At 33.5% G+C, this 21,710-nt stretch overlaps 1 protein-coding gene across 1 annotated transcript in view; it reads left to right on the top strand.

The window, feature by feature from the left end:
• Nucleotides 1-21,710, top strand: part of nrxn3a (neurexin 3a) — a 350,535-nt gene that overhangs the window by 299,853 nt on the left and 28,972 nt on the right. Inside the window, 3 exon segments of the mRNA XM_051132863.1 lie at nucleotides 10,372-10,461; nucleotides 11,717-11,889; nucleotides 11,891-12,016. Coding sequence (XP_050988820.1) covers nucleotides 10,372-10,461; nucleotides 11,717-11,889; nucleotides 11,891-12,016 — 389 coding nt within the window.

Below are 21,710 nucleotides of genomic sequence, written 5' to 3'. Positions count from 1 at the left end.
TGATTTTGAAATACATCTTTTCACACTGAGGACAGCTGGGGGGTGAAAACTTTTGAACAGAATGGAGATGTGGATGGAAATTTATCTTATTTTGCCTAAATATAATATTTTATCATTTAGTACTGCCCTTCAGAGGCTACAGAGGATAGTTACATATTTCCCAGAAGACAAAATAAGTTAAATTCAAAAGGTTTTCACCCCCGGCTCTTAATGCCTATTGTTTTCCTCTGGAGCATCAGTGAGTGTTTGAACCTTCTGTAATAGTTGCATATGAGTCCCTCATTTGTCCTCAGTGTGAAAAGATGGATCTCAAAATCATACAGTCATTGGAAAGGGATCAAATACACAAAAAAGCAGAAAAACCAAAGAATTTGTAGAACCTGAAGGATTTTTCTGTTCAGGACAAACAAGTGACTTATGAACAACTGTCACTAAACAAAAAGCACAGCTGTGGATCATTCAGGTAACAACACAGTATTAAGAATCAAGCATATGTACTGTTTTGAACCAGGTCTTTTTTATAAATTCAACTATTATTTTTTCTTGTGGGCTAAATGTGAACATCTTGTATGTGAAATATCTTATTCAGGTCAGTACTAAATAAACAATAACATGAATTTTGTACAATCCCTCTTATATTGGTAAAATAATTAACTTTTTTAATGATTCTGAAAAAGGGGACGTAAGCTTTTGATCTCAACTGTATATAAAATATGATTTTTAATCATAATAATGATGATAATAATTCAAATGTAATTATATGAAATATACTTTAGAACATAAAAATATATTGTTTGTTTTTTTCCTTTTTTATTCTACTTTTGAAAAGTCATTTTAAATTGCTAATCTTTTCGAATATGTTAAGTGTGAATCCATTAGATGTATTTTTTCTTTATAAATGGCAGTTACAGCATCCTATTATGTGTGATTGTGCAGAGATTGAGCTCACAGGTGTAATCATATGTGGTTACCCCACGCTGTGTCATCCCTGTAGTTGCTGAAGCAAGCTCAGAAATGATGCTTTAGGGTCCCATGGTCCCCCGCTTCAGAAACGCCATTTCAGTTCAATGACTTCTAAATCAGCAAGCACGCATAACATGTCGCGCCACCTCAGTGTTGATGTCTGGATGCCGTGCATGATGCTTTTGACTGAAAATCCTTGTTGTTTTTGTAACCTCTTTGTAAGGTTGCATATCCTTTCTTTTGTTAAAGCATTATAGGGCTTTTTCCCCTCTCGAGACTGAGTTTTGATGCTAAAGTCAGGCTTATTCCTGATGCAGTAAATTGCAGTAAAAGAGCTCCACCTGCTCTGTCTGCTTTTGCTTGTCTCCATTATCCCTCTGTTTATTTGTGCAACCCTGTTTAATATGAATGAGTTTCCCTCTCCACATTAATATGACTCACATAAGATGACTGGAAATGTTTTACTTTCTTTCCTTGAGCATGTCTTACCAGAAGGCAGTTCGGAAGTCCTCAGAAACCTCATGTTAAAATAGAAAAATAATGTTATCGAGCATCTCAGAAGCAACATAGCATCTACAAAGACCTGACCATCTCCTGTAATCTGATCGAGTCCCATAGCAGTGAGCGGCACACATTTCACGATAAGCAATCCTTCGTCTCTTTTTGAGCGTGGATGGAGCCGGGCGGTTCGACTGCAATGCGAGAAGACAATTATCTCTCAAAACAAAAAGACAAGATTGCATTTTTGACAAAGAAGGAACCTTTTATCACAAAAAAGATTCAAGACAGGGTTCGTATGTGCGAAACAGATACTTGTGTATCCTATGAGCCAAATACAATTACTCGTATCAAAAACAAAATCTGTTGCCCTTATAAATCTCTCCAGAGGGGGAGAGAGATAAGCTTTCAATATGAGCTGTCTTTCTAATCCCACGATTAAATGAAACCACCAAGGATGGTCGGATAAACGTTCCCACTCTCATTGTCTCCTCAGATACTGAGGGACGATCCTCCGGAGTCACATTTCTTATTTGGGGATGTGTTTGGAGCGAGATAATGTGCAGAAAGACTCTTTCGATTGAGATACAAGCCAAGTGTAAGAAGAGTGCTCAGGGAGAGAGTGGAGAAAAAGCTGGAGAGGGAGAATTAGAAAGAGGCCGGGGCGACGAGTTGAGTGTTTTAAATTTCAAAATTTCTCCTTGTCAAAGTTAAAGGTGTGTTAAGTGTGTGGACAGAGTGACATATTTAGTTCTTGGCTCACAGTAACTGGAGTCTCCATGCAGGAGACCGCGGACGTCATCTTTCAGTGCTTTGGCTTGAAATGATGAAATGATGCCTCAAGTGTGGCTATACCCCATTTTGCGCCTTTTTGTGTGTGAACGTCAACCTGAAATGCAATTAAATACATTATTTTCTTCCATAATGTAACGTACGATATTCAGTATGCACATATAATTCTAAAGAAGACTCGATTCCATGTCGATTTTAATTTTATTCACATTTCCAAATTTCATTTTAATTGAAGTTTCATTTTAGTTATTATTATGTTATGTGCTTTTGTCATTCTTATACATCTTATAAGTATTTTTATTTATCTATATAAATGTAATTCAAATATAACAATATAATTCTAAAGAAGACTCGATTTCATGTTGATTTCAATTTAATTCACATTTCCAAATTTAATTATATTTAAATATAATGGTGCTGTCAAAATTGGTGTTTTATTTTAATGCTATTTATGTACTGTTATAGTATTTAGTCATATTTATAATTAGCTTTTATTTTTATATTTCATATTTTCATTCATTAGTTTTAGTTCTGTGCTTTTGTCTTCATTATTAATTTTTAAAAATATTTCTATTTAATTCATGTTTTAGTAACTGTTATGTTTTGTGTAATATAATAATGTAATTCATTTATTCACATTTTGGATTTTTAAAAATATTTCTATTTATCTATATAAATATAATTCAAATGTAATAATAGTATTCAAAAGTAGACTTTATTTCATGTTGATTTTAATTTAATTCACATTTCCAAATTTATTTTACATACTACCATGTGACCCAAAAATATAATGGTGCTGTCAAAATTGGTGTTTTATTTCAATGTTATGTACTGTTATAGCATTTATTCACATTTAGAATTAGTTTTTATTTTTATATTTTCAGTTTTAGTAATTGTTATGTTATGTACTTTGTCATTATTTTTAATGTTTTGGATTTTTAAGAATATTCCTATTTGTCTTTATAAATCTAATTTAAATATAATATAATTCAAAAGTAGACTCAATTTCATGTCAATTTTAATTTAATTCACATTTACAAATTTATTGTACGTACTACTGTGTGACCAAAAAATATTATGGTGCTGTCAAAATTGGTGGTATTATTTGATAATACAAGTTTTATAAAAAACTTTTATTTCAATGAAATTTCAGTACTAATATACTATTTATTAACTTACATTTAGAATTAGCTTTAATTTTAATATTTCCAGGTTTCATTTAAATTTCAATTTAAGTTTAGCTTTAGTAATTGTTATGTTATGTGCTTTTGTCCTTATTACAAATTTTTGGATTTTTAAAAATATTTTTATTTTTATTTTTATTTTTATTTCAGTTTTGGTTTTAGTCATTTTAATACTTAAACATTTTATTTCAATTAGTTGCCAAGTTGCCAACATTTCCAGTTTTTATTTAAGTTTTTAATCTAATGTTCAGATTTCATTTAATCTTTATTTAGTGTCTGTTGAATTTGAAATCTAAAATTCAGATTTCATTTCAGCTTTATTTCATTTTATATATATATATATATATATATATGTATGTATGTATTATATAGATAGATAGATAGAAACCACATTCAAAAAATCCTGCCAGTACCACTGTGCTTTTCTGTAAGTGGATCAGGTAGCTAAAACTCGTCTTAAGGGTTTTTTTTTTTTTTCTTTCTCCCAATGTTTTTTCCCAACAAAAGACACAAAATAGCAATAATTTGTCACTGTGAAACACAACACAGTAGTGTTTATGAGGAGATTTTTTTTTTTGGTGGCACAAATAGTACTTGGCAAGGCCGACGGTTTCATGCAATAAGCTATATTTGTTTTCAGCGAGACGGCAATGGCGTCCCGTAGCAATTTATCACTCGGTGGCGAGAACAACTGCACACAACACTGCTGGATTACAAAGGGAGAATGTTCACAATCACACGGTTGTTCTCATGAATTATTTTGAGTTGTTGTTATTAGCAGCCTTTTCCACAGAGGGAGAGCCGCACTTATCACGTCTAATTATACAAAAATATAACAATTTCTATGAAATAGCTCATACATTTTAAATGCGGCAGCAGTCTAGGGTTTCTTTGGCGTGCACTCGTGCTACCGCAGAGCCATTAAGGGTTCCTCTAATTTAGAATTAAAGGGAATTAAAATGCACAGATATCTCACATTCTTGTATGTGTTTGTGAAACTTAATCACAGTAGGAGGAAAACTCCCCCGCAGCGTGTGATCCTGTGCCATGTTAACACCTCCTAGTGCTGTTTCATTTTCAAAGAGCCTTTCATGTTCTCAGGAGTGAGAAAAGGTGTCATGCCCTCTGTACTGCTGGATCAAAGCAGCACAAATCCACAAATGTCTGTGAACCAGGCAGTCCTCCATCCCTAACCCCACTGTCCCCCCAAAAAAACTACAACAAAGCTGCTAAAATATTTTACATTTTTGGTTTTCAATATAAAATCATTTGGTTTATGTAATGCTTAGATAGGCATGAAAAGAAGAGAAGAAAACAGAATTGGGGCACAATTCAAGCTGAGCTTCAACCTTCATCTCACACACCATAGTTCAACTCATCTGATTATTTCTTTTGCGCTCCTCTGAAGAGATTTTAAAATGTATTGTTTTTGTGTGTGTGTGTGTTTTTTTTTTGTTATTATTATTGCAGTGCTGTTTTAGTACTGTTTGTATACTAGTATAATACGTATTAATATTTTGAATCATCTTTTATTTTAGATTTGAGGTTTTTTAGTTTGTAGTTGGTATTTTTAGTTTACATTTACATTTAGTTTGCGCTTTTGCCATTTTATCTTTTTTTAAATATAACCTCTTACTTAATTTCTAATTATTTAATGTAATATTTTATAATATTTTATATATTTAGTATAATTTGTAATTAATTAATATATATACTAATTTTAGTAGCTTCAACAATCAGGTTTTTTAAGTATTATTTTTTCATCTAATATTTTTGTAGGGTTTTTTTTTCGGCATATTTCATGGTTTTTGTTTTAATTTCATTTGGAGTTTTAGTAGTAACTGTATAATAAACTGTAAAATTACAATACTGATATTTATGTCTTTAATTCATGTCATATTTTTTGTATTTTATAAACATTTAATCGTTTATAAGTTTTTAGTACATCAAGTTATTTTTATTTGAATTTTGAACTTTTATTTTCATTTTTTCTATATTAGATTTTGTTTATTTGATTTAATTTATTTTTTTTATTTTATTTTATTATTTGATTTGATTTCTTTTTATAGTTTTAGTTGTAGTTTTAATTTGAAGTTTTAGTTAATACTGATGTCTTAATTCAAATAATGTATTGATTTTTTTATAAACATTTCTGATTTTCAGGGAACTCTTATTTTCATTTTATTTTATTGTTTATTTTATTTTATTTTTTATGGTTTTAGTTTTAATTTTATATGAAGTTTTAGTTCACTAAGTTTTAGTTCACTATGTAATTCATTCATTTAATTAAATGTTTATTTAAAAAGATCATCAAGCTTTTTATTTAATTTTATTTTTAGTACATCAAGTTATTTTCTTTTAATCTTTTGAATTCTTTTGAATCTTTTGATTTTTTTTTTTTTTCATTCAACTTTAACTTTTATTTTCATTTTTAGTATTATTATTATTATTATTTTATGTATATTTTTGGTGTTTGATTTAGTTGATTTTATTTTATTTATTTTATTTTTTATTTGATTTTATTATTTGATTTCTTTTTTATGGGTTTAGTTTTAATTTGTAGTTTTAGTTAGTACGGATGTTTATGTCTTAATTTAAATAATGTCTTCATTTTTTTAGAAACATTTTGGCATTTTATCTTTTTTAAGTAACCTATTGCTTAATTTATAATTATTTAATGTAATATTTAATAATATTTTACATATATATAATTATAAATTATATTACACACATATATATATATATAAAGTTTAGTCATTTTAGTAATTAAACTAAAGTAGTATTCATTTTAAATAATTAGTAAAATTAGTCATTTTTAAATTTTCAGTTAAAAATATTTTAAAATTAAATTTGTTTACATTTGTAAATTATGTTTTTTTGTCATAATTTTTGTTCCTATTACTTAATGTAATTTCAGTTTTAGTCATTTTAGTCACTTGTTTCATCTATACATTCTTCAAAAGGAAACTCATACAGTTTAGAAAACAATGTGCAGGTACATGATGACAGTAATTTTTGGCTGAAATATTTCTTTAAACTCTCTGTATATGAGGTTTTATTTTTAGGATCCAGTGTTGTGATGTCTATAAGAGAGCCAAAGCTAAAGAGAGCCCATCTTTAATGAGTTTCCACCATCAGACTACCCTGTCGTGCCACCACTAACACCTTAGCAGAGCTTAGAATGATAGTAGTTGACATTGCCTCTCTCGAGGATCTATTTAGAGCACAACACATTCTTTACCAGAGTAAAACTGAATTTGGGACTTGGGAATATAATAGGCGGGAACTGGGGAGAACCGTGTGTGCTGCGCGTGTGAATTTGAGAGAGGTCATGGCCTCAGTCTGCTGTACTCCCTCTTTCCGCTGATAATAAGCATCCCATTCATTCTCTCCATCTGCTCTCTTCTTGTCCCACTGCCCTCCCACCCGTCCAGTGCTAGAGTCCCTTGCTAGCCACCTGCAACATCTGTCTGCGGTGCTGCCACATGGTTAACTGTCTGTACTTGTAACACAAGGACTGCAGGTTAGATCACACGGGTGGCTTTAACTGGGGTTACTCAGCTAGTGGCACAATAAAGGCATAGTTCAGCTAAAAATGCAAATTATGTCATTTACTCTAGGGCTGCAGAGTAGTGGATAGGACTGTCATTTTTGTAATTTTAATTCTGCAATACATATGTGGCCCTGGACCACAAAACCAGTCATAAGGGTCAATTTTTTATAATTGAGATGTATAAATCATCTGAAAACTGAATAAATAATCTTTCCATTGATGTATTCTTTGTTAGCTGGTTTTGTGGTCCAGGGTCACATATTGCAATATGAAAAAAATACAGGAGTTTCCAGCAGATGACCTGAATAGCCACAGTATAAAAAAATAATAATTCATTCTAGAGTGATTTTTACTTTTAATGAAATACTAATTAATACTAAATAATTACTTTATACTGTGCCCTAAGTAATAAAAAATCAAATAGGGAAAAACTTGGGTGTTCATAATTGGGTGCACACTTTACACGTCTTTCAGCATCCATAAAATCATCCATAAAATTTAAATATCTGAAAATATTTGTCTTTTTTTTTTATTTATTTAGTATTTTTTATTTTATTTTGGTACATCATTTTTTTTTTTTTTTCATTTTTAATTTTCATTAATTTTTTTTATGCTTCTAGTTTTAATTTCATTTGATAGTAACTATATATAATACACTGTAAAATTACAGTGCTGTTATATATGCCTTAATTTAGTTACTGTCTTAATTTTTATTTTATTTTATTTTATAAACATTTAACCATCAGGCTTTTTAAAAATTCTATATTAGTACATTAAGTTATTTTCTTTCATTTTTGATTTTCATTCAACTTTTATTTTAGTTTTCATTTTTTATATATGATTTTAGTTTTAATTTCATTTGAAGTTTTAGTTAACTAAAGTAACTATATATAATACAGAGTAAAATTACAATACTGATATTTATGTCTTAATTTAATTAATGCATTGTTTTTTATTTTATAAACATTTCATCGTCAGGCTTTTTTATTATTTGATTTTTAGTACATCAAGTTATTTTCACATTTTGATTTTCATTCAACTTTTTTTATTTTTTAATTAATTTATTTTATTTTATAGTAAGATTTTTTTATTATTAAAAAAATGTCTTAATTTAAATAATACCTTGATTTTTTTATTTAATAAACATTTAAGCATCAGGCTTTTTGTACGTTTTAGTACAAGTTATTTTTCCTGAATTTTTAATTTTCATTAAAAATTTTATTTTATTTTATTTATTTTATTTTAATTGAAGTTTTAGTTAACTACAGTAACTATGAATAAAACAGTATTTTTTTCTTATTCTTATTTTTTTAAACAAACAGAGGTATACTGTTAAAATTAATACATGGAAGAAAATTGGTGTGAATATTCTGTTAAAGTTTTAATAATAACTGTAGATTTTTTAATATACAATTAAGTGTTTAATCTGGTTGTAAGATTTATTTTTATCATTTGTTTTATTTAAATTGACCAGACATATAAACATATAAAGGTGTACATTATACTGTACAAAAGTAATACAAGACCAATATATTTCTGTTACACGTTAATCCGTGAAGTTTCTGTGTTTATACAGTATGATATGATGCTAGTTTTCTCAAATGAAACGGTAAAATTCACATAAAATGACTCTCACAGCAGCTCATATAATGAGACGCAAAGACCGAAAATCGCCGTGAGCCTCACGTGTGCTTCTGTGTTTGTGTAGTAAATAAACTGTTTTTCCGCCATTCGTACATACAGAGCCAAGCGGAATATGCAGGATTTATATCTAAACTGTCTTTTTCTGTTTTAATAGTTACAGTTCATCCAAAAATTAACGAATTCCGTGGCATTCCGCGCTACAGAGTAAATTCCATGTTTATGAATGGACTCCGTGATCCCGTCTGCATTTTCACAGAGAAATTGTAGACGCACGTTCACATAGAAACAGAATTGACATGCCATCGTGTAAATACAATAAACAACATAAGACCATTTAGTTTAATAAAAGAACAAGGTATAGACCTGTTCTATAGGAAAGGAAACCTTAAATGACTTTTGTTGTGATCTGGCGCTATATAAAAAGTAAAATTTAACTTGACCCTCAAAGAGGGGGGCGGGCGGGTGCCGTTGGGAGGGCAGGCCGCCCCCCTAATATAACGGCAGGGGAAACACTGATGTATGTACTGTATGATATATATTTGTCTTCACTATCAAACTCATATCGCAATATATTTTTATTCACTCGTTTTTCCAACTTGTGACTTTCTGTCTTGTGCGTAACACAAAAGCAGATACAGTTGCTAGTAGAGTCTCAGAACTCATTCTTCCCTTTTGGGGAAACAAATCTAAAACCTTTTTTTGTGTATTGTTGGCATTCTTCTCAGAGGCTACCTCGGAGCGGTTGGGCCTCAGATGCGTGTGACTCGAATTCCCGGGTTTTGAGGGTATTGGTTGCGCTTCCTGCTGTCTGAAGACAGCTCTGCCAATGATGGAGGCTCCCTTCAGGCTGGCCCCCTGGTACACCCCTCCTTGGAGTCCTGAAATTTGGCTCACACAACATCCAGCAGTGTCGTGCCACCCTTAGCACTCCAAGTCATTGTTGAAACAGCACGACGCTGCGCCCCCCTGTCCTCAAACGACATCCAAAACCCCCTCAGATCAGCTTCTCGCTGCGTCTCCACGAGCCCACAATCGCACGGAATATCAGCACGGCTCTGTGGGCTTGGCATTAAAACAAACATCCCCCGACGCATCTCATGAGTGGAGGCCTGCGACTCGCTTTTGCATCCCATCGGTACCAGCTCATTCATCAAACATGATTTCACAACTATATAATTTCCGTGGCTTTGGAAAACAGAAGCAGCTGCTGTCTAGTTCTTGTTTGTCAATGCTGCTGTATGATTATGACTATTGATGTGGTTTTCTGTGTGAAAAATTGTAAATATTGACCGGCATCATTAGCAATCAGCAGATAAATGTGTATATAATTATAAGTATGTGAAGCATGAAAGAGTGTATGCTGTCATCTTTTGATGGATAGATGGATTGACCGCAGGCAGCTAATCTGCTGGCATTCATTACGCATCTCTTACAGATGAACCAAATTTATTATAAATATGTTTTTATCAACTCTGGTGATGATTGATTTAATTACGAGAGAAGATGAAGTAGACATGCAGTTTAAATAGTATTTCATTACTGGAGGAAAAAAAAAAAGAAAATTAACTGACTATGAACACAAACAGCTTTAAAAAAAAAAAAACATAAATTTACATGACTAAACTTTTCTAAAAGTGTTTAAATAACTTAAAATATAAAATATTGACAGAAAATGTAATTATGAGTGATTACTGGTTCTTATTATTGATTCTTAAAGATGTCTTTTAAACTTCCAAGGTAACAGCGATAATGAGAGAATTCAAATGGCCAATAAGAAAATTCCTTTCAAATATGCCCGGCCCGTAGAGGAATGGCTTCAGGAGAAAGGTAACTTCCTCCTTTTTAATTTATTTTTAATTTTTTAATTTTTTATTTTAATATATATATAGACTTCACCGTTTTTCTTTAGCTAAATTTACTGATTTATAATAAGATAAATAATTTTATTGTATATTGTGTTGCACCCATCACATTTTTGCTTTTCTTTTGCCTTTTCAGTGCTCACTGATCTTTGTGTTGATCTTAAACTCAGACTAAATAACACATACATTGTTTAAAGATTCAGTATTGGCCTAGTAAACCTTTAACCTAGTAAACATTAAAACACATTAACATGAACATAAATTTCACTTGAATTTCTGGCTGATGTAAAGGAAGGTGGACAGACAAGAGCTGTTACAGGCAGCAGCTTGTGGATGCACAGGAAGCATCATCCGAAAAAAAAAAGGAAAAAAAGACAGCATGATTATTGTTTCAGACATTAATTGCATATCATCAGGAGCCCTACTCATTATAATCACTGGAATTACTCAAGAAATTAGGACTTTTTTTTTTTTATAATCATGAAGCGATGATTTCTAGACTCATTTAAACCAGAAATTGTTTATTTATTTACTTCATTTTTTTCTGAATTGTGATCTGTGTCAAGCTGCGAAGCTTTTATTCTCAACCGCAGGATATTTTGTCTGTTATTTTCACTGATTCTTGAGACGTATGACAAAACATGTTTGAAAACGTTTCACCTGTTATTAGTTTTGCAAAATTTTTCTGCATTAATGAGATGATTGCTAGAATGTTTATTTGATCAAAATTGTCTTAAATACGATGTCAAATACATTTTACTCTATCAAAATGTATCCAAAAGAATTATTTGGTACATAAACATTTATTTATTTATTTTACAGTAAGAATGTTAATCTTAATTTCAGGAAGAATTCGTATGCCAGTCATAAGACATTTTGTTTTTTAATAGTATGGGTGATCTCTTCTCAAAGAGACTATTATAGTAAAACTTACTGCAGCCATCATGAGCTTGTAGCTAGACTCATTCAGGAAGACATAATGGCTCTGGTTTATAGTCTGGCCCTCCAAATGTTTACGACGTGTCTCATGGTAGTATAACCCTGAGCATTTCAGAAGAAAATTAAGCCATAGTGATCTAGCACAACCATCTAAGTCACTGTATTTTGCTTGGGTAGGTGAAGTGCCCAAAACAGCCATGAATCTTGTTGCTGAACAAGACATTTTGTGCTTTTACCGAGCCATAACCAAGAAATGTTCTGGATCTTTCTTGCTTCCTCAGGGCGGCAGTTAACGATATTCAACACCCAGGCCACGATAACAATTGGTGGTTCAGACCGCAAGAGGCCATTTCAGGGCCAGCTCTCTGGACTCTACTACAACGGCCTCAAAGTGCTCAACATGGCGGCTCAGGGCAACCCTAACATCAAAATCAATGGCAGCGTCCGCCTGGTCGGGGGAAGTTCCCTCCGCAGGTTCAGCCAGAACCACGGCTCTCCCTCCGGAGATGTCCACCACCTTTATCGAGACCACCACCACCATGTCCACCACCACCATGAGAAAACACCCACCCACAATACAGGTACGAACTGAGACACACAAGCACAAATTTGAATGACTTAATGGCGACCTTTTATGTAAATTGCTGAGACTAGTATTATTAAAGGAGAAGTCCACTTCCAAAACAAAGATTCACATATAATGTACTCAGCCGTTTGTCGTCCAAGATTTTCATGTCTTTCTTTCTTCAGTTGTAAAGAAATTATGTTTTTTGAGGAAAACATTTCAGCATTTTTCTCCATATAATGGACTGCTATGGTGCCCCGATTTTGAACTTCCAAAATGCAGTTTAAATGCGGCTCCAAACGATCCCAAATGCGGTTGTAAATGATCCCAGCCAAGGAAGAAGGGTCTTATCTAGCGAAACCATCAGTTATTTTCATTAAAAAAAATACAGTTGTCTTGCTCTCCCTAAACTCTGTGTATTCTGGTTCAAGACAGTTAGGGTATGTCGAAAAACTCTAATCGTATTTTCTCCCCCAAAAATGTAGGATGATTTCAAAATCATCCTACGTTGCTGCAGAAGTACCGACCCAGTCTTTGCAAAGTGAACATGCAAATGAGATCAAACACCCTTAACAAAAAAGGTAAAACAGCAACGTAGGACGATTTTGAAGTTGAGGGAGAACATGAGATGGGAGTTTTTCGACATACCCTAACTGTCATGAACAGGAACAAAAACAGTTCAGGCAGAGTAAGACAAGATTACCATTTGACATTAAAATGTATATAAATTGTATTATTTTTATGAAAATAACCGATCGTTACACTAGATAAGAGATTGTTTACAACCGCATTTGGGATCGTTTGAAGCCGCATTTAAACCGCATTTTGGAAGTTCAAACTTGGGGCACGTTTTATGGAAAGCAATGCATTATGTTAATTTTGTGTTACTTTTTGTCACCTACACTGTAAAAAACTATTTGTTGAGTCAACTTAAAATAATTTGTAACCTGGCTGCCTTAAAATTTGAAGTTCAGTCAACTCAAAAAAAGTTTATTCAGTTTAAAATGTTAAATTATACTAAGTGACAACTTAGGTATTTGAATTGGATCAACTTTAAATTTTAAGGCAGCTGGGTTACTTACTTACTTTGAGGCAGCAACAAATTATTTTAAGCTGACTCAACAAATTGTGTTTTTTATTTTTTACAGTGTAGGTGAGACTTGCTCATTTATTTTTAATAACAAAAAAACCCAAAAGCTATATTTTTGACAACTGTAAAAGTCCTTTCACACCAAAAGTGAAATGAAGTGTCTGGCTGAGAGAAATGCCTCTGGTCTACACCTCACAAACAGTTTCTCTTAACACGGGGAGGTGTCAGTGAATAAATGAGAAAACAAAAAAAACCTTGCGTTGCTTATTTGAAAAAGTAATTCAGATATTTCTTTTACATTTTAAAGCAATGCTAACTTTACTACTGTAGTTACTTCACTAGAATATACTTTAAATGCTCAAGGTCTTTAAAGTTGAGTGAATTCTGTTTGGCTCAAAGTTTTAGTTGTTTATCAACTGGGAAGAACTATGAAAGTTACTCCAACAATAGTGTTTCTTTGTTTTCTTATTGTTACACATTGATTTATAGTTATGGTGTGAAATTCTCTATTCTCATGAAAATAGAACAATTTTTAAAACTATCTTTCTCATAATCATTATAGTTATAGTCCTTTGTGTTAAAAGGGTCTTAAAGGGTTAGTTCACCCAAAAATGTGTCATGGAAGAGAAGAAATTGTTATTTTTGTTTTCTTTGCACACAAAACATATTCTTGTAGCTTCATAAAATTAAGGTTGAACCACAGATGTCACATGGACTATTTTATCGATGTCCTTACTACCTTTCTGCACCTTGATGGAGGAAGTTGCATTGTTGTCTGTGGAGGATCAGAAAGCTCTCGGGTTTCATCAAAAATATGTTAATTTGAGTTCCGAAGATGAACAAAGGTCTTACAGGTTTGGAATGACATGAGGTAATGACACAAGTAATTAATGACAGAATTTTGGGTGAACTAACTGACTTAGATTGGTCTAATGAGTGATTAAGTAATTACATTTGTATAATTCTATATTTTCATACTTCTTTTATAGTATTTTTCTTGTTATAGTTATTGTCCTTGGAGTGAACGGGCCTTCATGACTGATTTTAACTTGTTAAGTCATTAAGTACAAACTCGGTCTAAAACAGATTTTTCGTTCTTGCTGGCTGGTCAGACTAATTTTTCAGACTCGTTTTTAACATAATGCCGTGTTTATGCGACTGGCATGTGTTTTCGCATGTGTGCCTACGTCTCCTCATCATTTCTGATTTGGGAACTACACCACAAATAACGTCTGGCCCAGATTTACAATTCAAATAAATGAGGACACAAATTTGTTGCAACACAACATGGAAAATAAATCTCCGGAATGGATTTTTGGGAGGTTTTCTGCACAGCTACACCTTCCATTCTGCAGAACGTCTCAGTGCTGCTGACAGCGTTCTCCTTAATTTATTACACTCTCAGTTTGGTCCAATGATTTCCAGTGTGCTTATTTGTCAAGCTTAGACCTATGTCTTCAGCTTTGAGTTTGCAGATGCAAATTTAACTGTGGTATGGAAATGAGAACTAATGATTGGACCGCGCCCAGGTCACGTATGTCACACATGTGGACATGGCAAACACATTCCAACAACAATATGTTGTGTATGTGTGGGATGTCAAATTATAAATATGCAAAACAGAGGCTTTTTGTTTCATTTACGAGAAGTCACTCAACCAGGTGCGCCTGAATGATTTTCCAGCAGTATGCAAACAACTTGTTTCAGTTAACGTGAGCACGAGCGGTGTCCACGACTTAATTTTATTAAGGTTGAGAGCCTCTCTGACACATTTTGTTTTTATGTTTTTCATAACCTAAGAGAATTGTTTATAATTCTCCACGTCCTTTAGATAAAGACACGAGAGCTGGCGAACAAAGCCTCATCCGAACACTCTTGACAACCAAACAGAGTGCCGCCCACATAAAGTTTGACCGGGAGCCAATAAAACACTGTGGTTTGGCGAAATGCGATTAGACTGGCCATTTCATAGGCATCCTGGTACAAATTGAGCTGGTGGAAGTGATATTAAAGCCATCAGTCTCCTCTGTGTCTGAGACACATTTTGGCAAGAGACATTTGTAATCGTGAAACCCCCACGGTTGACCGCATGAAGAAACTTTGCAACTGACTAATGCTTAGAGAATCGGCACTACGAATGTCTTCTTCCTAGTCGGCGCATTTGTTGAATAGAAATGCATCATTTTGGTTAAGTAATTAGATTTGTGGAAAATCAATTGTTAATTGAGTCATAATTGAAAGAAAGCGTGAAAATGATCTTTTGTTAATTAGCATTTGAGTAAAGGTAACATGTTTCCACTGTGTAGAACCACTGTCCATGATTTAATCTAGTTCAGTCAAAGACTTATAATAACATACTAACAAGCTAAATATAACTTATTTTGTTGGCAGTCTGAAGATGCAGCTGATTATCTTTAGCCATTGGAGTTGATATTTTTGTTAAGGCAACTTTTTAGTAGGTTCCCAAGCACACACTAGACAGTTTATCACAATGCTAAATCACCCAAAAAAACATTAGCCTTTTTTTTTTTTTTTTTCAAAAACCAACTTAATAAAACATTAAACATGAATAAGTCTCCCTATATTCTCATTTTGCTGAAAAATGCATTAATTAACACTTTATTTCAACATTTACTCTCCCTTTCCACCCCTGTGCAAAGCATGATGGGAAGTGTATAATTTTGAGCTGATTGATTAAAACATTTTCTTTCAAAATGAAAACACTGAATTAAGCCAAAGAGTAATCAGTCACCATCAGTTGTATGGTGCAATCTTGTTTGAATGAGAACAGCATCAAAAAAGCATTTTAAGTGCATTTATATAATCGTTTCACTGATTCATTCATTGATCAGTAATTTTCTATATTTTTTTTTCATTATTGGTTAATTCCATGATTGTAGTAAAAAGGGAGTAAAAAATTACAGTGGTCTCCATTTCAAGGTTGATAGTGTTGTGATACAGTAATTTTCCATTGCTTTTGGTTCGATATTATAACACTTGTTGGATTTGTGGTGGTCAGACGAAGCTTGACTGAGCAGTGAAACAGACACAAATCAAGCGTAGCATTAGTTCAGGCCATTCATGTGAGTCAAGCTTGCATCTGCCACCTCTTAGCTGATCCACGTCTATCTATAGGAATACGTCGTATATCATGGCATTCCTATATATGACCCTGGACCACAAAACCAGTCATAAGTAGCACAGGTATATTTGCAGCAATAGCCATTTTTCTTTTATGCCAAAAATCATTAGGATATTAAAAGGTTAGTTCACCCAAAAATTAAAAATAGCCCATAATTTACTCACCCTCCGGACATCCTAGGTGTATATGACAACTGGAGTTATATAAAAAATTATCCTGGCACTTCTGAGCTTTATCATTGCATGGGTGGGTGTTTCTCTTCATCAGTCCAAAACAAGTCCAATAAAGTGCATCCATCCATCCATATTAAAAAATGCCTCACAGGGCTCCGTGGGGTGAATAAAGGCCTCCTGTAGCGAATATCCATATTTAAAACGTAATAATCACTTTAATCTAGCTTGTGCTCACTGGTCTTACACCAAAGAAGTTCCAGGCGGATGATGTAATACGTCGGCATTGCGCATGTGCTGCTCATGAATTAGATGTACAGAACGAGGATTTATAAAGAAAAATGTCAGAGGATTTCAATATAAGCCAAGAGGTGACTGGTTTTCCTTTGCTAAAGTAAGGAGCCTTTGCTCATGTAAACAAACGTTGGTTTGTGCAAACTCACCGGCACATGCGCAATGCCGACGTCCTATGTCATTCAACTGGAAGGGCCTCCATAAGACCAGTTGGCACAGGCTAGATTAAAGTGAATATTACGTTTTAAATATGGATATTTTTCTTACAAAAACACATTGATTTGCTACAGGAGGCCTGTATTCACCCCCAGGAGCCATGTGAGGCACTTTTATATTATGGATGGATGTGCTTTATTGAACTTATTTTGAACTGATGATGAGAAACACCTGCCCATGCAATGATAAAGCTTGGAAATATAACTCCGATTGGATTCGTCTGAAAAAAAGGAAGTCATATACACCTAGGATGTCTGGAGGGTGAGTAAATTTTTTGGGTGAAAGTTTTTGGGTGAACTAACCCTTTAAGTAAAGATTCCATGAAGATATTTTGTACATTTTCTACTGTAAATATATCAAAACTTAATTTTCAATTGGTAATATGCATTGCTAAGACCTTTATTTGGACAACTTTAAAGGTGATTTTCTCAGTATTTAGATTTTTTTTTGTTTGTTTTTTTTTGTTTGTTTGTTTTGTTTTGTTTTTATTTCAAATAGTTGTATCTCAGCCAAATATTGTTCTATCCTAACAAACTATACATCATACATCAATGGAAAGCTTATTTATTCAGCTCTAATATCATATATAAATCTCAATTTCAAAAAATTGACTGGTTTTGTGGTCCAAGGTCACATACAAGGTCTATTCAGTATTATTCAGCAACTTTATCAACCAGGAGCAAATCATCCTCCTCCATCCCCAGCTCCATCTTTTGTCCCCGTCAGGACTTGGCTTTCTAATATTTCTAATTTCCCAAATCAGACTCATTTTGTTTTAAAAAATGTCCTACTAAAATGTCATTACAAATACATTATTGTTATCTGCTACATTTGGTTCTGTTTTGTTTACCCTAAGGGAGTTATTGCTGTTCCTTACCCAGCTTTTACACAAAACAGAACCATACCGCCAATTCAAACTGCTAAGTGTCAGTTATTTTGACAATAGTGGTCCTGACAGAACTAAGATTATTCAATAAACTCTGTTCAATCAACTTTTGCATCTTCCTTGGCGAGCAGACAGAAGACTGTTAATACAATACAAAATGCTTATAACATTGATTTTGGGTACCAGACAAAACTCTATTGTTTAGGGTACTAGCACAAAAGAGGTTATTTTCCAGTGTTATCCGGGGGCGGATCTAATATTCTTGACATGGAGACTTTATTGGCAGGATGTCGGCATATATAACAGTGCTAAACGTGGCGTCCCAGTGCACAGCGAACCATGGAGATGGAAATTTCCACTTACATTAAAGCTGAAGTTGACCATGTCTGACTTTAGCTGGAAACCGTAGATGCTCAGCGAAGCATCAGACCGCATTACAGTCTGAGCACAAACAGGCAAAACGCATGCAAACGCTGCGGTAACGAAAGAGCATGCGTCTGCCTGGAGCCGAGCCACGCTTTGAGAATAAAACAATCCTCTGTGACGCACTCTGGAAAACAGCACTGCTGTGGGTCTTGTTTGGCTTATGAGGCTAATAGATGTTGGAGAAAACATAGCCATAGATTGTTATCTGATCTAATGAACCAGTCACAGTCACATATTGCGTACGGAAGGGTGAAAGACGTGTGATGGTATTAGAGTGAGTCATTTTGTTGGCGTCACTTAACATGAGTGGAATTAAGCTTTTGGAAATAGATAATAATACACCCACAGTTGTTTCTAACGTGTTTATTTATGTATTCATTTTTTAAATCCTCGTCCTACGCTCATTGGCCCATCTTTAGAGTCAGGCGTTCATTTTAGTCCTCTGTTGAAATGAATAACGCTTTCCGTTTGAATTTTTTGACATTTAAATTTTTCTTTGTCACTTCTAGAACAAAAACCTAAAAACATCATACGGCCAATAACCGATCATCAAAATGCTTTTTATATTAACAGAAAATTGGCAGCAAGATGTCAAATAATGAGCAAATACAGGCCTCGCTCACAATCTCAAGGATGAATGGAGGATTGTAGCTACTTGAGTGGAATTGGCAGGAGGATACTCATTAATTCCAATCAGTCTAGTAGGTCAACAGGCTGCTGGTCATGTTTGCTGTCTTCATCTTAATTTGTGCGAACAGGATCGGTAAACAAGTGGTCTGTTACAGTTGAGAAAGTAATATAATTGTAAACTACAATCCCGTATTGTGTTGGGACGAGAGATCTATTTTTAAGCCATTTGCATTTGCGTCGAACTGGAACAAGGTCTCCGAGTTTTATTCGGCTTAATTAAGACCAGGGCTGTGGAGACATAGAAGCCAGGCTTGTGCGAATCTCAGCGTAGAACTCTTTCGAGGTTTGCTTAAGTACGCTCTGCTGTTCTTCAAAGAAATCCGTCTGGAAGAGAAGTCTTGAGAGACAGATCACAAGGAAGGGTTTTTCTAGTTTTAATCATGTTTAGGAAAGGTGCAGAAAAAAAAGATGCAGCTAAGCGTGATTTCTTGGCTTATGCTGACTGAGGAGCTACACAGCATGTTAGTTTTAGAAGATTAGAAGCCCAAAACATGTTGTTTTTTAATAAAGAGGAAAGGAATTAGGGAATTTAATTTCTGGTAATGTTCAGAAGAATTCCCAACTAGGTTGTAGGCAGGTTTAATGTGAAAGAAGTTTGTAAAATTGACTTTACCTCGAGATCTATCTTTATTTCATTAATGTATCCGAGATTTTTCACCCGGTTGGAATGATGGTAAACCTCACACATGAGGGGTGTGTTTTCCTCTGGGCATCTGAATCATTGATGTAAGGTAGGTTAATTGAGCTGCACACATTTTCATATCAGAGGGGTGGGATGATGATATGCATTTCAGGGCAGCGATTTCATTTCATGTCTGAGGAAAGCTGAGGGACTACATTTGGTCTCGTACGTCCTTTGGCCTCTAATAGGAGGGATTTTGGGCGTTTATGGTCGTTCCATCCCAAAATCATCAAATCCTTTTCCTTTGCTGTACTGCTGAAATGTAGTACATTAAAGAACTGTGTGCCAGAGGGGATCAAACCCTTAGTGAGACGCAGCAAAGGATTTTCTCTTCGAATTAGCCCACTTTCAGCCATGTTGTCATAAGTGCTCTATTTGCTTTAAACAGGATCCCCGACAGAATGATTTAATGTGCTGGGCATTAGGATGGGTAATGTAGTGTTGATTTTATTAATGTTTCAGCTTATACTGCGTTTAAGAGCATAATGGAGTAAGACGGGACTTGATGAGGTACCTGTTGTAAAGATGTTATAAAGGTTAAGAATGAAAGTGTTTAAAACAATAAAACTGAGAGTGACTAGGACACATCCAAATGTATTTGGAGCAATTTTTTTAATTGACTTGCTATTTTAATATTTTAAAGAAATTGCTCTCTCAAAAATGAAAAGAGGTCCTAGCTTCTATGAACGCACAAGAATAATTTCTTTTGAAAAATATCATGAATACTCTTTTTAATGTCATGAAAATGAATTAGGATTGAGGCTCTTAAGCTCGCAAATGACAAAAAAGCTTCATAAAAGTATCAAAAGTGATCCTTTTATGGTGCTCTCTATATTGTATGTCTTACAAGTCATATGAATGCTTTCTGTGAAAAACAGGCTCAAATTTGAGCCATTTTTCACTCAAATAAAATAAAGTACAGTCATGAACAAATTGTGATTCAGTTATTTTCAATGGATCAGTTAGTCCAGTTTACAAAACCAGTGTAGGGCTGCCAGTAACGATTATTTTGGTAATTGAGTAATCGGACGATTATTCTGACGATTAATCGAGTAATCAGATAATTATACTTTTGTTTGTGGTAAAGCCTTTGAAATTACTTCAAATACATATATAATAGCAATGAAACAATAATAATTAGTTTAAATGAAGTATCAAAAACAAGTAATCATATGGTTTCATTGAACAAAACTGTTAAAATTAAGGCTGTCAAGAGATAAATAGCGATTAATGCTTTGACAGCCCTAGTTAAAATACATAATGTATTATGTATATAATATAAACAATGAGCGAATGCACATTACGCGTTATAACAAATGCCTGCAGAGGGCACCAATGGCCTGATGATTGTTTTTACACTTTACTGCTCAGTCGAATCCTTGTGTACTATTGACAAAACAACATTATTTCAAATGGCCACTTAATCTTTAATAATAATATTTTCTTTACAACAGAAATGCTACAGCCACTGTATTTTTTTTTAATATGTGGACATCAAAACGTCTAAACTCAGAAATCCCAGTCAACAGTTAGCATATTGAGAAAGATATTGATGTATTCTCCTGTGTTTGTGCAGGTTTACAAATGATTTACCTTACAGATCTGATTAAATGATGCACACTGTGTTACCAGATGAACGTTATAATAAACACAAAGCGTTTGAGATGCTCCACACATGTAAATAATAACAGTTTATGTGGAGCATCATTTGCTATGAATGAGCAACTCTTAGACCCATGTACATAACCTACATGCATGTAAATAGTTCAAGTGCATATATCAAAGCTGCATTGCATTTATTTAACTGAATCGCCACTTTTGTGAATTCACAATAGCATTATGCTTTATAATGATTTTTAAATGGGTTTAATATATCTTGCAGCCTAAATGGTCTAATAATGTGTTTCATGGATTCTCGTTGATGGCATGCTCATTTCCGGTATAAAAAACACAATTTGTTGAGTCAGCTTAAAATAATGTGTTACCCTGCTGCCTTAAAATTTTAATTTCAAGTACTAAAATAGGTTTATTCAACTTGAAATGTTAAGTTGTACTAAGTAACAACTTAGATATTTGTGTTTGCTAAGCTTAACAGATGGGTAAGTAACCCAGCT

Source organism: Labeo rohita, chromosome 17 (genome assembly GCF_022985175.1).
Source record: "Labeo rohita strain BAU-BD-2019 chromosome 17, IGBB_LRoh.1.0, whole genome shotgun sequence".
NCBI classification, from domain to species: Eukaryota; Metazoa; Chordata; class Actinopteri; order Cypriniformes; family Cyprinidae; genus Labeo; species Labeo rohita.
Note: the sequence above shows the minus strand (reverse complement) of the source record. Positions and strands in the feature narration are given on the sequence as shown.